This window comes from Anomalospiza imberbis, chromosome 9, assembly GCF_031753505.1.
Source record: "Anomalospiza imberbis isolate Cuckoo-Finch-1a 21T00152 chromosome 9, ASM3175350v1, whole genome shotgun sequence".
Taxonomy (NCBI): domain Eukaryota; kingdom Metazoa; phylum Chordata; class Aves; order Passeriformes; family Viduidae; genus Anomalospiza; species Anomalospiza imberbis.
The window spans coordinates 20,954,104-20,977,052 of record NC_089689.1 but is presented as its reverse complement, the minus strand read 5'-3'; the positions used below and the strand labels follow the sequence as shown (position 1 = coordinate 20,977,052).

The following is a 22,949-nucleotide window of genomic DNA, read 5'->3' as shown; positions in this document are numbered from 1 at the left end:
GTAGGGCTAAAGATTTTCTGTATAAAAGTTGCAGTTTATTTCTTTTCTGATCAAGAGTTGTATCACTACTCAATACTACATTTTATTGCTAATCACAAATTGATGCACCGGGGTTTCAGAAGGGTTTGGTTTATAGCGTTCCTATGTAACAAAAGGAAAAAAGTTACAAATCCAGACTTTGCAGACACATTGCCATGTCCCTATAGAAGCAGGGATGCATTAGGTCTATTTCATTAGAAAATTCTCCTCTTGAACAGTTTCTGGAGAACACACAATCATTATTTTCTCCAGTAGGAAAATTCACCCCATAATTCCATGCAAAAAGAAGGTGGCCAATCTGCTCCACAGCCTAAAATCCCTTTCCTACATAATGGGAAAGGAACATGTATTTACATTGCTCCTACTGTGATGTATTAATGCTTAAATTATTAGGAGCAAGTTGGCACATCTTCCAGGTACACCTACTACCCAGCTCAACTCAGCTTCCTATGTCTGGGGTAGCAAATTCTCTCCACCACAACTGAGATGTGTCCTAATACTCTATAAAAATGCTACAGTAACCTTTGCCAGACAGCAACACAGCAGCACTCTTGCTTCAGAAGATCACTGCACAGCCTTTCAGTTAGAACACACAGCTCAGTGCATACTTCATCTGTCTCAGACCCAGTATTAGCTGCTGTAAGCAAAAGCCTGCGGACACACAATAGAGTGCTGCCCCAGAGCAGCACTGCTTCAGATACCGCTGCCCTGTCATCCCCAACACTGTGATGCCTGGATTTCAAGAAGGGAGAGTTAGGACTGTCCCTTTAGTCATATTGCCTTAGAGAAACTCAAAACAAACTCTTTGGGAGCTGAATGTCTATTGGGAGCTGAACACCTATTTTTGTTAGAAGGCTGCACTTCACAAGGCTCCAGAGAGATTTCACTGGTTCTGAGGCACATACTATTAACAATTAAACTTATGATTAAGTAAGTCAAAAGCACTATCAGAACAAAAATATTAAATGGAAGGTTAAATAATTTGTCCTACAGGATTCAATTTCACATTTCACCTGTTCACACAAGCACCTCCAGTCTGTTCAGATTTTAACAGCCTACAGCTCAACCTCAGAAAGGAGGTGCTGAGAAACAAGAGACTGAAGCTGCTTGCGACAAAAAAAAAAAAAAAAAAGGATATAAATATAAAAGAGGTTCCATTTCCAGCACCAGTAATACTGCCTGCTCAAGCCCAGGTGTGGTCACCAGGGAGACTCCTAAATTCAGGAACATTATTCAGTTAAAACAATAGACCATACTATTCTGCAGCTGCCAGGATTCCTGGTAACAACTCCCCAAAGAGTTTGCCATCTGTCAAAATTGTCTCTAAAGAAAAAGCAAGACTGCTCAACAAGATGAAAGCAACATCCCCCCAAGCTGGCTTATTTGGTAAGGACCCAACTTCAGACCAGCAGTCTGCAGGCATCAGCTTCAGCAAACAGGATCTCTTTCACTATACAACAGCTGCCTTACAGCTACTGCAGAGCATCAGCCTTTTAGCTTCCTTAAAATATAAAAGAACAAAACCCCAGAAGAAACCCTGGATTCAAAGCATCCAAATATGGCCTGTTGTACTGGAACGTTTAAATCCTTGGGGGCGGTGGGCATCTTCCTCTGCCACAGGCAGTGTTTACTCCATGATGGCCCGGTACAAGGCAGGTTCAATGTAATCTTCACGGTAGCGTGAATTGATCACTCTTTGTCTCTTCCTCTCTTGACTGACCTCCTTCTCTTCGAAGATCTCTGTGAAGCGCATATCTGAAGCGATTGACTAAGAGAAAAAGACAGATTTAGTCACTAGAGCACAGATGAAATCTCTGTCTCCACATCCTCCTATTGCATGTAACAAAGAACCAAGCCAAGACACATGGGAACATTCAGCTTTCTTCAAAAACTGACTAAACACAAAAAGAAAAATATTTAAGAAACTGGATTTACAAGTCTGGGGATATGTTTAAGTGAACTGTAATTAGAGATCTAAAGAATCTCAAGTTTCAAACGTAACAGAGCACTTAATTTAAATTCACAGTCACTTTCTCAGAGTTATAAAGAGAGTCGGCTGTTCCAATTTTCAAACTGTCTAGTACAATTTCTGCTTTATGGAGCAGGTATGTTTAAACACCTGGTCACAGAATTCAGCTATAATACATTCTTTCTTAAGCCTCTAATAATTTGTGCCTGCCAACAGATCTGCATCAGGGTGTGCATGTTTGTGCTGTAAAGCAAGACACCCCAGTGTGCTGTTTGTAACTACAACTTTTGTAGTGGAAAGTGCAAAGCAACGGGGTAAAACAGGGTGTGGGATCTTCACCCTTATTGATAACCAAAACTTAACTGGAGACACCCCTGAGCAACCCTTTCTGAAAATTACCCCTGTTTGGAACAGGTGTCTGGAGACTTGCAGACGTCCTTTCCCACCTGAGTTATTTTACAGTCTCAAGAAACAGCCAGCTCTTTTGATGCAACCCTACTATGAGCTTCTCAGAATAAAGGCTAAGTGAAGGAACTTGGCCATTCTTTGCAATGGAAGTAGACAATGGAACGGACGAATACAAGTATGAAAAGGCATGCTCTCTCAATCTGTAACTCTGTGATACAAACTCACACCCCTGCAGAAGGAGAAATTCTCTCCAGAGACAGAACTTAGTTTTTGTAGCCTGATCAACTACTGAGCTTTGCAATGATTAAGGAGAGCACCAGATTGTATTTTGCTGCCGCCACATGCTCAGGTTGCTGTTCAAGCACAAATTAAAACAAACTTCTTTAGCAGAATTTGCACCCTGTTTACCTACCAGCCTTGATTTCACTCTCTTAGGAAGCTCCTCTTCAAGAGTATATACATCATCCCTTTTCACCATCAGCTGTGAACCATCTTCAAATTCCACCTGGAAGAGAACCAGAAGTTGTTCTGTCAGAAGTCTCAAGTTAGAACCCTGCCACAGCTCCCTAGAAGTTGCCTTCTCCCCACAGAGCTCTCTTGTGAAATAATCTTCTACCACTTGAAATCTATATGATACATATGCAGCTATGCACACTGCAACAGACTTGAATCAAAACCTCAATAATCTCATGACAATAACAGCCCAGCAAGTTTTGGGATATTCTTTTAACACCTGACAAGACTGGCTGTTCACTTTAATACAGCCTGAATATTCATCCCTTTGGAAGCATGAAAGGCATGGTGCACTCTCACTACAGAAAAGCAAAATAAAATTATTTTAAGTCATTTGAACTACAGAAAGAGTGTGATGAAGAATTGCAGACCAGCAGTTTTCACAAGTGGACATTTTCAGGTAGGTAGCCAGAGGTACATACAGCTGCAAGCAATCGCTTCCAGCAACTGTTGCCAGCATCTGTCATTGCTAACACAGCAGAGTGTTTAAGCATGACACCCCTATAAGCAACCCTGTTAACATGATTGGCTTGTTCTCAGTGATGAGTTTTTAGACAGCAATTCTGTACCTGGTACATCTGGATAGCGTGTGATGTGACAAACTTGGCTCCATAAACTTGTCCGTCTGTCCATCTCACCTGCACGACTTCCCCTTCAGCAGGGGGACCTAACTGAAGACAATCTCGACTCTAGAATGAAGAGGGAGGATAGAAGAGACAAGGAAGGTAAGCGGCTACTTTATGTGAAGATTCAGCAAACCACCAAGGGGTCACACTGCACACCACCCTAACAATTCTCCATTTTAGGAGATGGAGAACTAGGCTGAAAGACATCCATTTATGTAATCTGCATTTAAATCCCAACACTGGCAACTTCAAAGTATTTGATGTGGGGATGGCATTCAAGTATCAGCAAGTTTTCCTTCAGACCTATCATTGGTAAGCTGCCAGAGATTAGTTGCACTCCCTGTTATACCTATATGGCCTCAGTTAAGTCACTCTCAGGTAACATCCCTAAGGCCATTCTGCAGCACAGCTCAGCCCAGCTACTACAGGACCCAGGGAACAATTACCAGATCCCCTAATGTGTCTGCTCTACAGCAGCAAGAACTGACTCATACCACGTGTCCGATACACAACCCCACTATACAACATACCACAATGTCCTCTGGGTACAGGTTATCGCTGAAGGAGCCATCATCAAAGTTGACCTCGTAGAAAGTCTCCTTTGCAAGGCTGACCACTTCACATTGATAGAAGCGACCATTCTTGTGCTTACTGATGACTATCTGTCCAGGGGACAGATCCTGGAGTGCAGCCTTAGCTCGCTGAGAAGAGAAAAATCACTTCTTATACAATGACTCAATAACAAATGTGTTGAAGACCGTGGCTGAAGTGCTGGCAGACAACAAAGCAAAACATTTTAGTTCAGGTGAGCTACTCTACTTCAGCCATCATCAACACATTAGAGAAGTTCTGCCTCCAGAATGTTAAATACCTAAAGTCTCATCTGTTATGTGCTACTGTCCTTAATTTACTTAGTAAATTAAGTTCTCATTCTTCAGAGAAGGCCCTTACAGAAAACCTTCTCTAATAGATTGTTGGTGGTTTTGGTTAAAAAGGCTGCATGGGAACTTTAGAAATTAATCAATCACTTAAATGTGAAATTCTGTGACGACTCATGCAGACTGCTGGATTACCAGCACTAACTCCTGCATATTAAGAATCACAGCATAAATCTCATCAGTGTTTCTCATTAAAACAGCCACAAGGAGGGATGTGCTGCTTCCAGTCCTTCGGGTCTGCAAACTAAAGTACAATAAAGCCCCTGACTAAGATCAGAGTAGCAGCAAGGTTAAGATCAGAATCCAAGACCAACACGGTTAGATTACATCATGTACTGTGAGACAGCCAAGCCTTCAATGAAGTTTCAAAATAATCACACAATCGAAAAACTTTTCACTTTTCAGTGCCTCCAAGACACTGCAGTTCAAATCTTGGGAATAACACACCTACACACCTCAGCCTGAGATGGAGTCTTATGCCTGAAGCAGGTAATGAAGACAACAAATGGCCAGTCATCAGGCTGCATCATGACTCCTGCTGCTTGGGCACAGCTGACATGAAAGGATGTGGGACACCGGCCATGTGAACACTGTACACAGCAGCCTGCAATTCTCTTTCTCCTTTTCTTGCAGAAGATGCATTTCTGTGGACAGGAAACTAGAGATTATTGGCTGGTACTAGGTTTTACCACACACCAAAGGCTAGCTAACAGCTTATCATATAATAGCTGTGCCATTTAGCCTCTCTGAAAACAGTGCTGTTTTCTGACAAAACAGAAGCAGGCAACTACCAGTTTTAGTTTATGACAAGACAGTAATTCATAAAAGTGAAGTAACGCAATAGAGGAAAAATGTGAATTAAACATCTACCAGCTCAACATGCACAAAGCATGCAACCCAAGGATGCCAGCAACAGATCTTAGATTAGATCAGCTTGCAATGCTCCAACTCAATAGGGCCTTTCAGCACACTAAAAAGTTGCATAAATACAAGCAACAAGATTAGAATGGGAAATGACCACAGTGGTAACAGTTAAAATTCTGGCACTACTCAACTGGGCCTCGGGCAGTTGTAGGAAAAGAATGTTATCTGTAATGCATATGCAAAGCAGAGTCATTTTCCCCTCAACACTGAGATGTTAAAAGAGTTAAGTACAGCTGCTTTCCTGCTGAAGACTTTCACCCATTATAGGAATGCCTCACATATCCTGAAGCATCTCAGTGCTTGAAAGCAGTCAACTAAGCAAGTTGAATACTAGGGAGGAGAAAAACCAGCATGTTACCTGCCACATACTGAAAACCCTTTTGCTGGCTCTTCATGCAAATAAACATATACTAGAACACGGAAAAAATTTTAAAAAATGGCAATAGGAATAACTGCCATCTCTCATACACAGAGTTGAGCAGATTATACAGTTCAGGCTGGAGACTGAACCAAGATGACTTGGGTTTGATGGGATAAGCAAAACCCCTCAGATTCTGAATGGACTAAAGACACCACTGATGCAGCACAGGTGATCCATACCAGTCTGAAACGTTGTAGGGGGATTTTGCCAACATCCACAGGACTCCGCTCTGCGATATTCACAAATTTTGCCTCCAGTACAGCCACAGCACACATCACATGAACCCACCTGTCAGGACAGAAGAGAGGAAAAAGAAATTAATATGCACTGGGCCAGCAGAAGATGGTTTGGAGTTTAAGTAAATACAGTTCTGTTCAAGTTTTCCAGATAAACCACAATAAATAACCTCTGAGGAGGATCAGTGTAATCTTCCTACTGCTACTAACAGGTCACATGTAGGGCAAACCCAAGATTTCTTCATACTTAAAATCTACTACTAACAGGCTTAACAGGAAAGCAACTCAATGACTCCTGCATGATAAAAGGCTGCCCGGGATAGTTGCAGTTATTTCATGGTGCTACAAGTCGGCTCTACTGCTATGTTGCATCAAATAACTTTAGATGATCCACACAAAGGACACAGCACAGGCAGTTGTATGCACATTTTGCTGAAGAGGTACCTTGAATTTCAATGTTGTGCTACTTAAAACTATGGTTGCCTTTTGTCATTAATGTAATCACAAATAAGATGGAAAATCAAAATCCTCAGTAGAGAAGGTACTGGGAGTTAGTTCATTTGGAACCTTATTTTTATGTGGTAGGTTATTCCTCTGCATATCACAGCTCTGCACTATCAAATGCAGAGCAATTAACAGCTGCTAACAACAGAATGAGAACCAGGCATTACCTAAAGAGGTAAGAACTGCTGCATGAGAACACAATGAACACACAAAGTGTGAAGGGTGCTGTTGGTCACTCTGTTACACCAAATGCAGTTTACCAGCTTACCCTCAGATACTTAGGAACTGAGCTTCTCCTTAAAATCAAAAAAAATCTGGAACACTCACTTGTCATCATTGGCTCTCTGCAATGCTCCTCCTCTTAAGGAACACAAACAGCAGTCCTGGAGTAAAGAAGAAAGCATTAGCTAGTGCACAATACTTGCTGCAAACCTTGCACCTCAAAATGCGCATCCAGAAGAAGAAAATTATTTTGATGTCAGAAGAGAGCTAACTACCTTGTACAGATCAGCTCCTCAGCTCTCAAAAGTTGCTGCCCTTAGGGCAACAAATATAGACTCCAAGTCTGTTGAAAGCAAGCAGAACCTACCACTGAAGGGTCAAACTTGTTTGTTATGGGTTCTTTTTACACCTGCAATACCCCATATCCTTTTGGGATGTGCAATAGGATCTGGAACAAACATGAGGAAATAATAATCGAAAGGCTGACCCATTCCACTGACCTAGAGTCTATATAGCTGTTTGAGGGAATCCAATTCTTCTTGCTCTCTTCATATGTGCATACCTGCCTAGTTACTAACACAAATTATTTTCTGGCTTAGAAAGAGTAGCTACCATAAACTCAGACAGACAAAGGAGCTATTCCCACATTCATGCAGAACATCTTCTCTCTGAGCTCAGCAGCTTTGCATTAGTTAAAAGGATAACACAATGGTTTAAAAGCACCAAAACACAAGAGACTTGCTCCTAAACATTCTCTAAATTGAGTTCTTTTCACAGGATAATTAAAAAACCAACACCCACAACACTATGTGAACTAACTTTGCAGCCAAGTTCCCAGATGTACCAGACTCCATATGTGAAAAACTTTACCTCTTCTAACGCGTTTTCTGTACATCGGGAGCACATCCAATCTTCAGTGGCCTTGTCAGGGGATACACCATAACAACCTAGAACAGACACATCTCATTTAAGAGTTTATTTAAACTCAAACCCATTTCCCTTGGGCCCAGAAATAAAGCAGGAATTAAAATCAACAAACCCCAGGATGATGATGTGTATTTGAAGCCACCCATACAGCCAACTGCCTACGCCACAGGCAGTGGGGTATATACCCAAGTATACACTCCTCTGGTAAGGCTGAACTTGGTCTATTTGTACATTAGATCAACTGTGCTATGATGCACAGGCTCAGTACAGAGAACGCCAGAGCTTAGGGTAACATCTGGATGCACTCACTCGCATGAACACAGACATGGCAGTTCTTGCAGGTGATGAGTACGCTGGTTCCATCTTCTTCCAGGTATGGAGTTGAAAGATTGAGGTCAGTGCTGCAGCCAGTTGCAGTAAAGCACATTTCAGGAATCAGGGGTTTTGTTCGGATCTTCCCATCTGCAGCAGCTGGAGTTACTCCAGAGTTTTGACTGCTGCCTTCACATTCTGCCTGTGAGGGATGGATAGGGAATTTAAATTTTACAAGTAAAATGGTCTCACATTATCTTTACTCATACATTATTTCATACATACATCCAGTTTAAAGAAAAAATTAAGGTACTGAAAGATCAGAGTTGGTAGGTTAGATGAAAATACATTTACATTTATAACTATTTATTACTATTTATAGTTATATTTATAAAATTCTCAGTTGCCGTGGCTTCAGAATGAAATTAATTTCTACTCAAATAGTACACTGAAAGTCTGAATTGCATCCCTCTAATGAGCAACAATACACACATCAAACTGCATCTCTTCTGACAGAAGAGGTGAAATCACGAAGCCCATCTCATGCTCTACAGGCAACAGCTCTTCTACATATTCCCCCTGTAATACAGAGGATCACGACACTGCTATCCATCAGTGTACACTTATCTTACCTCAATATGGAAGGATTCTCAACACACACATAGACACCTACTACCATCCCCATTACTTTTTCCCAGTGTAGTTCAGAACAAGTCTAATGGGCTTTAAAACTAATTTGTTCCTGGAAAATAAACAGACTGAAAATGCAATTTCCCATATAAAGCTCAGGAAACTTTCAGGCTAATCTTTCATAATTTATTCTCCTAAATCAATGTCAAATCAAACAGCTAAGACATACAAAGTTTATAGATGTTTATTTCCATTAAAGCTACTCCTCTGAACAACTAAACAGAAATTAATTTTTCTCTTTGAAAAAATATTTAAACCACCTTTTGTACCTTGTAGGCTACCACAAAAGTAGCTTGCCTAATCTTTTAAAATTACTGTTAGCAGAAATTGCAGTAGCAGAATGAATCTGCACTGTCCCTCCTACAGTGCCTCAAAAACTATGGAGAAAAAAGTCCAAGTAATGCTCACAGCTGGAAGGAAATGGACATCTTTTCTACAAATCTTCTTTAGTCTAATTCTGTAAAACGTACTGATTTAAACTTGCATTGCATGTCAAGCAAAAGACAAAATGACTGAGGGAAATCTATAACAAAATTTAAGAAAACAATTACTTTTTCCCCCCCAAGCAGCAGATACTCTTCTTCTCCCCAAAGGAAAAGTACGTATTTGTGTGGCATTTTGTGCCAATTTTTTATTTGAATGGGTAACTGAAGTGAGTTCCCAGACTTGCTAGAGACTTTCTGAAGTTGGAACAAAAACTCTAACCACAGCTCAAATCTTGGAAGAGTTTCTGCTCCACTGCCTGGTGTGGATAGAAATTTGAAAACCTGCAGCTAAGAGTTTTCTGCTCAACAGCAACTTACAAAAAAGATCTTCAGAGAACTTCAACTGTCCTCAAATCATTAACTTTATACCTTTCAGCACTAGTAAAATCCTCATGTACCACACAGTTCCTAAGCAGAATTTCCATTCCTAAGAACTTACTCTCAAGACAGAAATAGCAAGACTGAATAGAAACTATGGTCTGTGGTTTTCATTAAAATTAGGAATTATATGAAATACAAATCTTCAACAAAAATGTGAGGTCTTTATTTCCAAAACTGCAGTGAACATGTTTCTAGTGCCACCACAACTATACAGTCATCACAAATGAATCAAATACCCTTAGTGTATGGGAATGGTCAAACTACCTCAAAGTTGCAGGTCAAACATGCAGACAACTATTCAAGCTACCTTAAAATTATTTATCTTAGGTATATAAAAAAATTCAGTGAGGGACTCCTGTCTGCACATTTATTCAACATGACAAAGGACTTCTGCACCCCTTCCCATGCTACTGTCATGGATACAGTGCAAGACAAGACAACTTTCAATCTATACCATCTACAAACACAACCCTAAATTCTTTTAAGTAAAAGGTTTTCCTCCTTGCCAGCTCAAAGACCATGTACTATGAGAGGACCTAAAGTGTTTTCTTAAAAATATTTTAGAAGTGAAGGAGTCAGTCTGGCAAGGAGAAGTGAGATTTTACAGTCAGCTCCAGCAACATTTAAGTTCTATTCTGTGGTTTGAGCAAAAGCCACAAAACACAAAAGCTTCTGCTGAATAGCTGAGTGAGCCCCTGGGAACCCAAAGGGGCTCATCACAGGTCCGAGGATGTTCACCCACTTGTGCTCTCCTGGAGCAGCTCCTGGGGAAGACTGCAACATTGCTTAGCTTTTGTTAACTGGCAAAATGCAAACCCACATATTTCAAACTATGTACCACAGTAGCACCTACTCTGTTAGCTCTGTGATAGCATGAAGAGTCTTGGTTTCATACCTGATACGCCTGGAAGAGCATACAAACAGCACAGTATGGGGGCTGCTGGGCCATGGTGCGATTGTATTCTTTTTCAGCCTCAAAGTTTGGTGGCCGATTCTGCCACAGCTGGCTCAGGGGCTTGGCCCACGCTTCTGTCTCCTCAGCCTCTTCTTCAGGAGTTAGCTGCTCTGATGCCTCTGTGATAAGAGAGCATTCACTCAGTGACTATATGGCCTTTTATAGATGTTCTTCTTGTAAATGAAACTAAATAAGGCAAAAAGCTATGAATGGAGATGAAAGAAAGACTGCCAGAAAGCAAACTGTCAGAAGGGTGATGGAAGCCAGTAACTCAATCTCCTTTCTAAGAGGCTTCTACTACTAATCAAGCAACAGGGCAGAACCAGCTCCAAATTACATCTACATCAAAATTAAAGTCAACCACCAAAGAATTTTGCATTAGGGTTTTTTTTTTAAACACCAAATATTTACGTCAGTGACTGAAATATTCTAAGGCAGATGCAGCTAGGCAACAGTCTCTGGTACTGGTTTAATTTTGCTTTCCAAAGAAAATACAGGAAAGAAAGATGATACCATTTGAGAGAAAAGTTTAATGATACAATGAGATATGCACCTTGTCTAGGAGGCAGAGCTGTCACTTACCAACTCCTGTTTATCACCTGTTACTTACTAGAATATCCCACACTGCCCAGAGGAGCTGAGACCCTCTCTCCAATTTCCCAAAGAGCATAAAGCTTTACTTACCATCATCACTGATGCAGTCTTTCACCAGGAGCGGGTGATGACGGGGGAGTTTGCTCAATGGCTGGCGACGACCCTTGGACTTCTTATTCTCCTTCACAGAGCTTAAGTACTCCTTTCCCACCTGGACCAGGAAAGCAATTCAGCTGTCAGTTAGCACATGCCCTTTTGACACCATTTTGGAAGGAATTTACTTTGAACTTAGAGAAACTACTTCAAAATGCACACATGCTTCCACAGTTTCATTTCCAAAAAAGTAATTTCAGCTCTAAACTCTTTTTCAAAGTGCTCAGAGCACTTTTGCTATGAAAAACTGGACAGAGCTGTACTGGCTCTGTTGAGTCAGTAGAATGGACATTTTTCACAGGTCCCCGTGTAGCTTTTCATGCATGTCTGTTTCTTTAAAGAATCATGTGAAAGACAGAAACAAAGAAAGACAAGTTGGATGGTTCAACTTAAAAGAGCCATGATAAGAAGTCTCATGAATTCTGGAGAAGTCTCAGTTTGTGCGTCACTTAAAATATTCCAAATTTAAAAGTAAAAAAAAATAATTATATAATAAACTAGAAAAAATACAGAGCTCATAGACATACCAAACTAAAAGGATTTTTTTAAATCAGTCCAGGAAGTCTCCCTCTAGATAAGAGCCTACCCTTTTTTAAAAATCTGTTATTCTTTTAAAAGAAGAAGTAAATCTTAGATTTAATGCACCCTACATATGTTTAAATATCTTCTTTTCATAAACAAAGCCAGAAGAGAGCATAATAATCATGACCTCTGTTCTCTTACAGGGAGTTGGACACAAGACTTCTAAGAAATATTGGAATTAGCATTCACAGTTACCACCTAATGGAAAATTTGTTTCAAAGTACACCACACTGGGGAAAATAATCCACACCCATTCAAAATTTCTTCTTTTCCCTGTACAGAGGATGTGATAGAGACATCAGTATCTGCAACAGAACATCTTCAGTTTAAACAGACATGACAACTCTCTCAGTTTCAGCTTAATTATCAAGATTGGTCTATCTGCTGTTCCTTTGGTGTAATTCTTAACTTCTTAGAAATCATTACTGGCCTCCCATTATCTAAACACAGATTTAAACAGGAAAACGAAATATTGGAAAGACACTACTAATTAAGGTTCTAATTCTACTCTTAGGCTGTTCAATAAAACATTCATTGTTAGCTTTTTAACACTCAGATTTACATTCTCCAAACCAATATTTTTGTTGTATCCTTTCTCCTCTTTTAAAAGGACACAGATGTATCCATGTATGCAATTTTATATTAAAAACCTCTCATCACATGAATGTGCTTGCAATAAAGGCTGGAACAAACCAGATTCATTTTAGGTACAAACAGGTGTCTCTTAGTAGAAAAGGACCTCAATCATTCTGTAACAATGCCATGTCAAAAACATTAAGCTATCCTTTCCATTACAGCACTTAAACAGTTTAGAGAAGTTCTCAAGACAAGTGATCTCCTTGCTTACTGGAAGGGCTAAGTATATAAGGCTTTCATCTGAATTCTTCTGTGTTTAGCAAAACCTAGAGGAGCAACCTGCTATGCAAACACCAGTGGGATGAAATGGTCATCTGCACAGATAGGAAGTTTTGTCACAGCAAATTCCTGATCATGGAATTACAGCCCTCCAGCTTTCAGTTCTTGTGCCTCTCATACCTCTGTCATCTCTTGCTCATTGACACTGGAGCTGGCACTGGCTTTCTTTCCTGAAGTCTGCTCACTGTCGGATCCGCTGGCATCCCCCTTTGCATAGCTGTGCACTGTGAACACCCCAGCTGGGCCAGGAAGAGTTCGTTTTGCCAGATCAGGCGATTCCGAGTCTGAAGAATAGGAAGGTGAGCTGGACTGAATACTGGATGTAGCACTCTGCTTTGAAGCTGGCAACGCTGAAGTAGAATTTGAAGTATGGGAAATGGAGAGATCCAGTGCAGCTGCTTCTTGGTCTTCTTCCTCCTCAAGCTTCACCGGTTTCAATTCTTCAAATTTGGCTGAGTCCACACGATCTGGAAGAAGGGATATACTAACTTTTTCTGAAGTCAGGGCAGAAAGAACATTTATGCAACTATTTGCATAAAGCCAAACAGAAAAGCAACCTACTACACACAAAAAAGCAATAGCACATCATATAAAGAGGAGATGATTAATTCAAACACCTATAAAGTCATACATTGCTTAGTCAGAGAGAATAAAAACATCTGCCCATTGCCTCTCCTGTCACAAGAACCAGGGTATATAAAACAAACCAGCAGACAGTGAGCTCAAATAAACAGAGATGATCTTTTATACAGACGTGTATGTAGCTAAAACAGCCCAAATCCTTGCCACATGTTGCCGTGTGTAAGAGATTACAATCATTCATGGAAGACTTACTAGAAAAAAAACCAAAACCAACAAACCCACAAACCAATAGAAGATTATTAAATACAAGTTGAAAAGGGCTGGAAAACAATATACAAGAGGGGGCATCACATGTTTTCCCTGTTCTTGTGTTGTTCCACATGCCTCTTGCTCCTCCCCTAACAGCAAGGATAACTCATCCATTACAACCTACATGAATTTTGTCCAGCCTACTTAATACAAAATTACAAGTAACACACCTATAAAGCCTACCAGACCCACAGAACCAGGAAGTGTGCATATGTTTTACTACGCAATTCCTATAAACAGGTCGCATTACTCAAGAGAGATAAAAAGGACCTTAGACTACTGAGGCATCCCATACATTTCTGTATGCAGGCAGGCAAAATAAAGAGTAAAAATCAAAAACTAGAAAATGGTAATATTTCAAGTCCTATAACAGTAAATTTCTGAGGTGCTACCAGTGGCTCTGACAAACCAGTGTCTCCTTTTTTGGACACAAAAGCATCCTACCAACTAGCATCATATTGAAAAGTGCCCCAGACAAGCCTGGCACACAGTTACCTGGAAGTTTGATCCCTTGTTCACCTTGCTGCCCAAATTCACTCGTAGGCTTCTCACAAGGCTCTGCCATGTCCGCTTCATACTGTGTGGAGCTCAGCTCTTCCTTAGGGAAGGCCTCGCTCTCACTCACCTCCTGAGGCACTTCCAGGCAGACCCTGTGCCTTTTTGTTCCTATGCGGTGCTTGGGGATGCTGCAGAAGACAAATCCCTATGTCAGGTTAGCAAACATGTACCTGTGTTAAATTTCTGTGTGAATGCATAAAATACAGTCTGGTTTGGACCAGTGTTTTATGAGCCTCTGGAAAGCCAAATAGTTTCCAAGTTATTCTGAAGTGTTTTCTTTGCCGTTAGAGAGAAAAAGTCAGTAATCCCTAGAGATGACTTCTCAGCATGCTAATCATGTAATTAGGCAACTATGCTCTCTCTAACCAGGCATTCTTTACCTTAAACAAAAAATCCCCTTCAAACAAATCAAGCCGAACAACAAAAAAATTCACCACCAAAGACTTTAGGAACAGTAGCTGGCACTGACTGAAAAAGATTTAACTGCAAAATGTTAAGATGACTGAACCTGTTGACTTTCAGCAACCAGGAACTGCACACTAATGCCACAGCTTGCAGCACTGATTGTACCAGAATGTGCTAGCAAGTACTATCCCATGATCTTAATACAACCCCGTTTTCTTCTGGCCTGTCAGTGCAGGGTACACACTGCCAACTGAGGATTTGGAGGTCTGTCCCAAGATGAAGAACTACCTTCCAAGCTGGTGTGTTTCCTGCTTACCACACACTATCTATTAATGTGGACCTAAATAGTAAAAAAAATATTAAGAGTAAGCCCTGTTCCCAGGAAAAAAGATTACTGCTAACTCGCACTATTCTATCAGAATGGCAAATATTTAATTGCAACTGGGCTCAAATACCAAGATTCCAATAGAAAAGCAGAGGACTATATAAAGCTGTACCTTTTTGTCTCATCCCCATCCACCTCCTCTTTACACATCTCTTCTGTTTCCATCTCCTCAGCACACTGTTTCCCACTCTTGACTTTTTGCATGAGATCCCCTTTAAGGAACTCTGCTGCCTCTGGGGTTGGAAGAGCATGGTCAATGACAGTCACGTCCTTCCCAGCTTTCCAAAGCTTGTAACGGTCTGGCTGGTACTTCCTCACAAACACATCCATGGAGATCTTCACCATGTCCTTCCGACATGAGCACTGAAGTCACAGAAAATAATAAGGTAAGGCCAAATACTTTACAATTCTACTCTGCATTTCTCTAGCATTTTGCTTTCAAGAGTTTAAGGAACAAAATCCCACACTCACATGTAATTGAGCCTCAGAACTCTCAAGACTCTTTCCCAGGAAATCAAAAGGGTACATATTAGGTTACTAAAAATGGCAGAAAAGCCAGCAAAAAACACGAAACAGAAAACCAGATGTTATCACAACAACTAGGACAGAAAGCCCATCAGTCTTTTTTACACAATTGCTGGTAGAAGCTGAGTGTTTTAAAATGAGCTCATACAGAAACAGGCCACAAAACCAGAGACTATGAAGAAATCAGAGCCACACAAACTCTGGGCCTACCCACAGCAGTAGAGGTTCCCCTCCTCTAGGTATGGTTACAACTAGTGCTTCAAAGCATTCACTTCAACGTAGCTTCTGAAAACGTAAACCTTGTCTGCAAGGCACCTCTACAGGGATATAACACTACTCAATTTAAAGGTTCAACCAATATACTTATTTTGATAAGTCATTTAAGCTACCGAAGTCGCATTCCAGGCTAAACAGTCAATAAATAATGGTTAAAATACTGGAGAAAAATACTGATGAGCTCTGCCTGCCAAGCATTCTCTTTCACCTCTGGAAAGACAACCAGTTACATGCTTTTCCCTGAAGCCTGCATGAACTGCACAAACTTACAAAATAGTTACAAAGTTACAAAATATGCCATATGCTACCCATGGTTGACACAAGGCACTAAGCAAGACTTTGCCTGGATATTGCTACTTTATGAGAAAGCAGACATCACATCTTAAAAGGCTTGAAACCACTCTCCTAAAACAAACAGTGGGGACTTAATGATGGCAACTGACCACTCACCAGCACTGACTGCTTCCCGTACTCAATCCACCGAAGAGTAGCAAAGTTGGTAGATTCAGCACAGTTAAAGCCGTGGTTAAAGCCAGCATGATAGCTATAAGGAAAGGTTATCATGAACTCTCCAGCTTCCTGTGTCACCTACAAGACAATTGAGACATCACAGTGTTATTCAGAGTTTAAGAAGGTACTTAGTGAATATGATTAAAAGGAGCTCCTGTATCCCTCTCTGCAGCACACCTGAAAATCCAACTCACAGATGGTGGCTGGAGCTCCCCTCTGCAATGGACAGACTTGCTACTGACCTTCGCTATTTTGCTGCTTATGTTAAATATCTGTTTACTGAAAAGCCATGCTCAACAGTTTTTTACTAACACACAACACAAGTGGTCAATTTAGCACATACATGGTTATACATACAAAATACTCGGTCACCAGCTATATGAACTTCAGAAAGATACTTATCTGTATCAGCTACAGGTTTGGCTGAACAGTATCTAAGGTTGAGTAAATTTCTATCCACACAGAACTTGAAAATTTATTGCTGTTTTCTTTTGCTGTTCACATTAGAGTACAACTCTCAGTCAGCCTTCCACTGCTTCCTCCTCGACATTTCCCCAGTGTAAAGGCTTATGACAAGAAAACCCTTCAGCTGCCCAGGCAGATGATAGAGTGTTTCTGAATAAGAGCTCAAAGACTAGATCTCTCTGTGGGAGGGGCAATGCCAGGTCATTACCTGAGAAAGTAAGGAAGCCTATGAAGTTACTCATGTAATTAAAAAATTAACAGGGGACAAGCCTTATTTGCTATTGAGGAAGTAGAATGCAACAAACAAAATTAGCAGGGGAAAACTGGAAACAAAAAAAGAAAAATCCCACTTCACTGAATACACATCTAAACAGTGAAGTGAATCTAACAGAGGAGATAATGTTTAGTTTTAAGTTAAAAAAAAAAATCACAGAAACCAAGCTTTTGTTTTTAGGAGCCCTTGACAGATTTTTCAGTCTCAATTACCTTCAGGCCCCAACTGCCAGATAAATGGAAGTACAATAGGAAGGACTGCCTTATATCCTGCCTGTTTCTATTTTCCTCTCTAAGCATCTGCTACTGGCTGCTGTCAGAAACAAGACAAGGCTGCAGGAACCTCTTGATCAAGCTGGTATAATCACAATTACTTTTCTACACCTTATCAAATGGAATTCCATATTTCTTCAGAATTGATGGGGAGATGAGAGTCATCTTGTGTCGGAGAAATGCTTCACAGCTTTGGGCACTTCCTGGAAAAAAACCTGTTTAAAATAAAGACAAGGAGAGATGTTACCATTGTGCTCAAACTACATTTATTTTTCAGCAGTTTTATGAAAAATTATTGTCTAGATACTTTTTCCCTACAAGTATGGACCAGCTTATTTGAAGTGTGCTAGTTTGCCTGCTTAAGAAAAATGACAAATCCATAAGATATATCTTTTAACAGCTGCCAGTTTGAAAGAACATAAGAAAGACCTCATATAGAAGGATCCTCCCTTGGCCAAAACTTTCCCGTTTTAATAATCAATAGCTAAGGATTTTCTCATTTAAGGTTAGACAGACAAGCTCATTATTTGCAATGTGACAATTTCTCTTGTGTGTATCCTATAAGCAAACATTCAGAAGTAACGTAATCTATATTCTAAAAGGCAAATTATCAGTTCAGTCATGCCAACCTGTGCTCTCTTAAACAGCAGAAACCCACTGCAGCTGTCCAGCCCATCTTTAGAAAAAGGCAGGACATGAACTGTTGATTACCTTTTGCAAGTCTCTCCAGCCGTTTCCCATGCTCTGGAGGGATGGAGTACCTGCAGTTGTAAGAACAAGTCAGTTAAGTTCAAGTGACAACAACAAAATCTCAAAGTCTGATTGGAAATCATAATCAGTCATCAAAATGTGAATTACTTCAAAAACTTTCCTATCTTTACACTTGTCTTTTTCAAAATTTGATATAAACCTAAAAATCTTCATTGAGGACTTTTACCTTTCTATCCCAAGAAAGATCAACATGTAAAAGCTGACCATTTCTTTCAACAACTTTCTCTCAAGCAATCAAGGAAGTAAAAAGTCTGATGAACATAATAAGCAGATCTGTGCAGCAAAACATGAATTGCAAAGAGAAAGGGAAGAGCACTTCCCGAACGGTCTCAGTTCACAGCAGTGTAATCTCAGCATACTCAGTGCAAGGAGGAACACAGGGTAAGAAAGAAAATGGAATCGCCTCTTTCAGCTGCTCAGATAAAGATGGGACTAAATCAGGTGCCACATCCTTAACACATGCACAACTCACGGAGTGCTCTTCAGAGCTACGTCTTTCCCTGTACACACCTTTTTATGGGTGCCACAAAACTCCCGGCTGGTATGACTACAATAAATAAATCAACCCACTTAGTTTGCTTTCACTCTGGAATACAGTGCTATTTTCTGAATAGATTCCTTACTAAATTAATCAAAGATACTAGCAAAGCTCACTACTTCCAAGTACTACTGTAGAAGAAGCAATAAGCAAGTAGTTTAACAGACTGAACTATTCTGTTTCAAGTTCCTCTGCTACTGCCACTGCATGGGGTTGTTCATGGGTCACATTGTGCTAGCTATTATTTGTTTCTTCAAATTTGTAATAAAAGGCAGCCAAAAATACTAGTTTCCAACGAAAGTGCCATGGAAACAATTGTTGAAGTTGCTTGAGAAATTAATTTGTGAACAGAAGGGTATGATTCACTCTTAAAATGCAACCCATGGTACAGAGAGCCTCCCCTAAAAAGAATCGAGAAAGCTCAGACGCTGGACAAAACCATTTAGTGACATCCACTAACCTGATGTTTACATATATGATAAACAGCTACAGTTCAAAGTCTGTTAAAAACAGCCTGTTACCCCAGTGCCTGTGTGACCATACCTCTGTATGGTCACTTTAGAGCCTCAGGAAATGATAAGCAAGTTTGCCAAGTTTTGGCCCTACTACAGCAGACAGCATCCATACTATACTGTAATTCAGAAGAACTCTCTACATCAGGACAGCAACCAGACCCTTCTAGAAGGTTACAAAACAAATTCTACTGAGGACAGGCACTGCTCTGCAGCTCCTTATGTGTTCTTGTCATCAGATAGAACTGCAGTGCAAGACTGGAGAACTGATAATTATTTTAGTGAATTCTTAGCTTTGTGACTGACTCCAATATTTTATGGTACTGCTTTTCTACATTTAGAAGATTCCTTAGAAAGTCTTACCATGACTTGGGTTCCCCAAAATGCAAGTAATTAATACTGTAGAGATCCATGTCTTCAGTGTGCCAAGCAAAGGAAGTTTTCCACATGCCAAAATATAGGTAAGGAGTATTCACTCCTTCGATGGTTATGCCACTTTCATTCTCCACAATATCCAGGATTGTGTTCAATCTGCCAATATTCCACGCATCTACATGCTGAAAAACACAAGCCTCATGTCAAACAAGGATTACAAAATATAAAATCACACAGCTGACAGTTTGCAAAAGCTTAACAGACACTTGTGAAACAGCACACCACAGAATGACACAGCTCAAGCTGTGAGATAGTTCACCTAAACCCAAAGTTCTGCATGGTAGCTTGCATAGTGATTGCTTACTGGCCTTTAAGGAGGGGAAAAAATTACCAGTCAAAGTAATGATTACAAAGGAGAAATAATCACGAAACTACAGACTTAACAGAGCAGAGAACAATAGCTGATGTTGACTGAGTTTGAGCTGACGTCTGAACCCTCTTTAACAAAACCACTTTTCATTCAAAACATCTTTTAGAAGAATAAATCATGAGAATTTAGGAGACAAACATGCAGAATGCAAATCGTCTTTTGACAGTTATCATCCTACCACCTAATGACTATAGAACTGTCCCACAAAAATACACACACCAGAGGATACCAAAGCAGCATGTATCCACTGATCAACCCTTCCAACCCTTATATGCCTTTCAGGACAAAGCAATGCTTGGGCAATAGTGTTTTTGCTTCCCTACACTGAAGTGCTAGCAAAGGTCCCTTAGAATGCTTCCTGCGTCGGCCGCCTAATCCAGAAGCTCAAACTATGCCAAGACTATCATTAACTTGTTCCAAAAGGTAAGAGTCAAATGCCACATTAGTATTTATGGAATGCAATATACCAGGATAACTGTTACCTGAAAACCAGAACAGTTTCCTTACCTTGTCGTAGAGAGTGCCATTAACATCAGCCCCGTAGATGGGGGCATTGAACGTAAGGTTCTTCCAGTATTTCCGTTCAAGGTCTTCAAAGTCTGTGTACCGGGGTGTGCAGTACCTGAAAAAACCAAGAAAGATACTAAAGACTTTGCAGTTTGATATTTGACAAGTCTGAACCAATGTTTTCCGTGACTGAAAGAATGGAAAGTTACAATAAAAATACCTAATGTGTGTTACTGGCCAGATGAGCAGTGAGAGGAGTCATGGCTCTGTTTCTGTGACACTTTGGAACGGAAGTATCAGAAAGAAAATTACTTTCCCCATTTCTCAGTTTACTTTCATTTTTGCTTTGTGCACTTTTCTGGGGTCAGAAGAGTTTCACCTTCTAGCTGTAGCTACTTAGAAGCAACAACGCAGTCAAAACCCGAAATTATACAAAGAGAACAACTTTAAAAAACCCCAATCAAACCCAAAGTTTTCTGCCACTGTGAAACCAGCAAACCTTCACAGACTCACCATGGCCAAACATGCCCAGTTTACCAGCAAAATACCTGCTCTTGATGCCCATTCCCTGCTAACTATATACTGGACTATATGTAGCTCTGGGGGATCAAATTTAGTCTTAAGACCTATCTAATGTGTGTCTATATACATAGATTCCAGACAGTTACACATATAACATAAAACAGTAACTTCCATCAAATTATTCTATTAAACACAACTCTAAAACATCTGCTCTGTACTGCTTTTGAAAGCTAAAGCAAGCTTTGATGGAATGACTGTAGCTGGCAATTCCAATGCTATTTCTAGTTACTGAAAAGGCTATTTTGCTTCAACTCCTTTTCAAGTAATCTTTTCTTTATCTCCTTTTTTATATCATGAATATTCCTTCCTCCACTACTTAGTAAGTAATTCAATGGACTAGCTACTGGGGCCAGACAGGAGCCCACAGCACAAACAAAAAGTTCTGCTGCCAATACACATCATCCTGCTGCACGGGTGACAAAGGTCCCCATGCACACAGCCCACTGTACAAGCAACCTCATCTGCCCGGGGCATGACATTCACACTGCTGACCCCAGCCCGTATCAAGGACCTGGCCCCTGTGGGAAGCTGTGGATGCTCCTCCATCCCTAGAAGTGTTCAAAGCCTGCTTGGATGGGGCCCTCAGCAACCTGTTCGTGAGGAAAGAGTCCCTGCCCCTGACAAGGTGAGGAACCAGGTGGTATTTAATGTTCCTTCCAACCCAAACCATTCCATAACTCTGTGTGCCCGGGACCAGCCGTACTTGTCACTGTTGGCGATCCTACGGAACTCGCGGACCGTCATGGCCTTCTTCTGGATGTTGTACTGCGTGAAGAGCCCGGACTGCCCCGTCACCACCTGCTGGATGGGCGCGGGGATGACGAGCTCGTCGATGTCATCGTAGCACTGCCGGGGCTTCCACTCCTTAGGCGGCACGATCTGCGGGGACACACGGGCCGGGAGCGGCGGCCGCGGCCGGAGACAGCGTCAAACTCGGGGAATTCGGGCCGAGCCCCGGCCGGGGCGCGCCCGCCCCACCGGCGCCGCGGCGTAAACAAAGGGCGGAGGCGGCCGGTGCGCGGCCCGGGGCCGGCGGCGCGGCCTCCGCCCGGGGGGAGAGGGAGTGTCGCACCTTGGCCAGGCCGGCGCGGTGGGCGCCCTGCGACTCCACGTAGGCGATGTAGCGGCTAAAGTCGCGGAACTCCTCCATGGTGGGGCGGAAGGTCATGATGCGCTGCCCGGGGTTGAGGCTCTCCAGCTCCGAAGCCATGATGCCGGGCCGGCCCTGCGCGGAGGAGGCGGGGGTGTCCTTGCGGGGGGCGGGACACCGCGCCCGCCCCGCCCCGCCCGCCCGCCGGCCAATCGCCGCGGGGTCCGCATCGGCCCTGCCTCCTCATTGGCGGAGGACGCGTGCCCGTCAGGACCCCACGGCTCGCTCTCCCTCTCACGGCGGAGAACGCCACCGCCTCACCCCCTCCTCCCGCCCGGCCCGGCCCGGCCCGGCCCGGCCGGCGCGGCGGAACCCGAGCTCCCGCCCGCCGTGCTTACGTCGGCAGCGCGTCCCGCTCCTCCGCCGCCCCCGCCCGACCCTCGTACCAACGTCCGACCGACGTATCCCTCCGCACCACGCGCCCAAAGACTCCTGCGGGCCGCCGACGCCACCGCGGCCGTTCCGCTCCGCCCGAACCCCGCCCGGCCGCCCCGCCTCTTCCCCCCGCCGCCGCAGCCAATCGCCGCCCGCTGCCCTCTTCGCAGCCAATAGGAATTCGACGGCCGGCCGGGGCTGGCCGGCGAATCAGGAGGCCGGGCGCGGGGCGGTTGCTAGGCAGGCGGGACCAGGCAGTTGCTAGGGGGCGGTGGAGCGGGGGCCGCGCCGGGGCAGCCTCGGCCCGCGCAGTCACGGCGGCGACGCCGTCCCGATGCCGCCCGCATCCCACCC

At 42.3% G+C, this 22,949-nt stretch overlaps 1 protein-coding gene across 1 annotated transcript; it reads right to left on the bottom strand.

Moving 5' to 3' along the window:
• Positions 1-1,581: 1,581 nt before the first annotated feature.
• KDM4A (lysine demethylase 4A) lies at positions 1,582-22,759 on the bottom strand. Its single transcript, XM_068199083.1, has 22 exons — positions 22,607-22,759; positions 22,143-22,295; positions 21,774-21,949; positions 20,489-20,603; positions 19,540-19,733; positions 18,067-18,116; positions 17,467-17,570; positions 16,285-16,422; positions 15,146-15,396; positions 14,181-14,371; positions 12,915-13,261; positions 11,235-11,355; positions 10,491-10,669; positions 8,037-8,241; positions 7,671-7,747; positions 6,906-6,961; positions 6,018-6,126; positions 4,949-5,137; positions 4,086-4,256; positions 3,499-3,618; positions 2,829-2,921; positions 1,582-1,807 (listed from the first exon to the last, which is right to left on the bottom strand). The coding sequence occupies exons 2-22, from the start codon at positions 22,278-22,280 to the stop codon at positions 1,667-1,669; spliced, it is 3,165 nt and encodes a 1,054-aa protein (XP_068055184.1). The 5' UTR covers positions 22,281-22,295; positions 22,607-22,759; the 3' UTR covers positions 1,582-1,666.
• Positions 22,760-22,949: the final 190 nt, after the last annotated feature.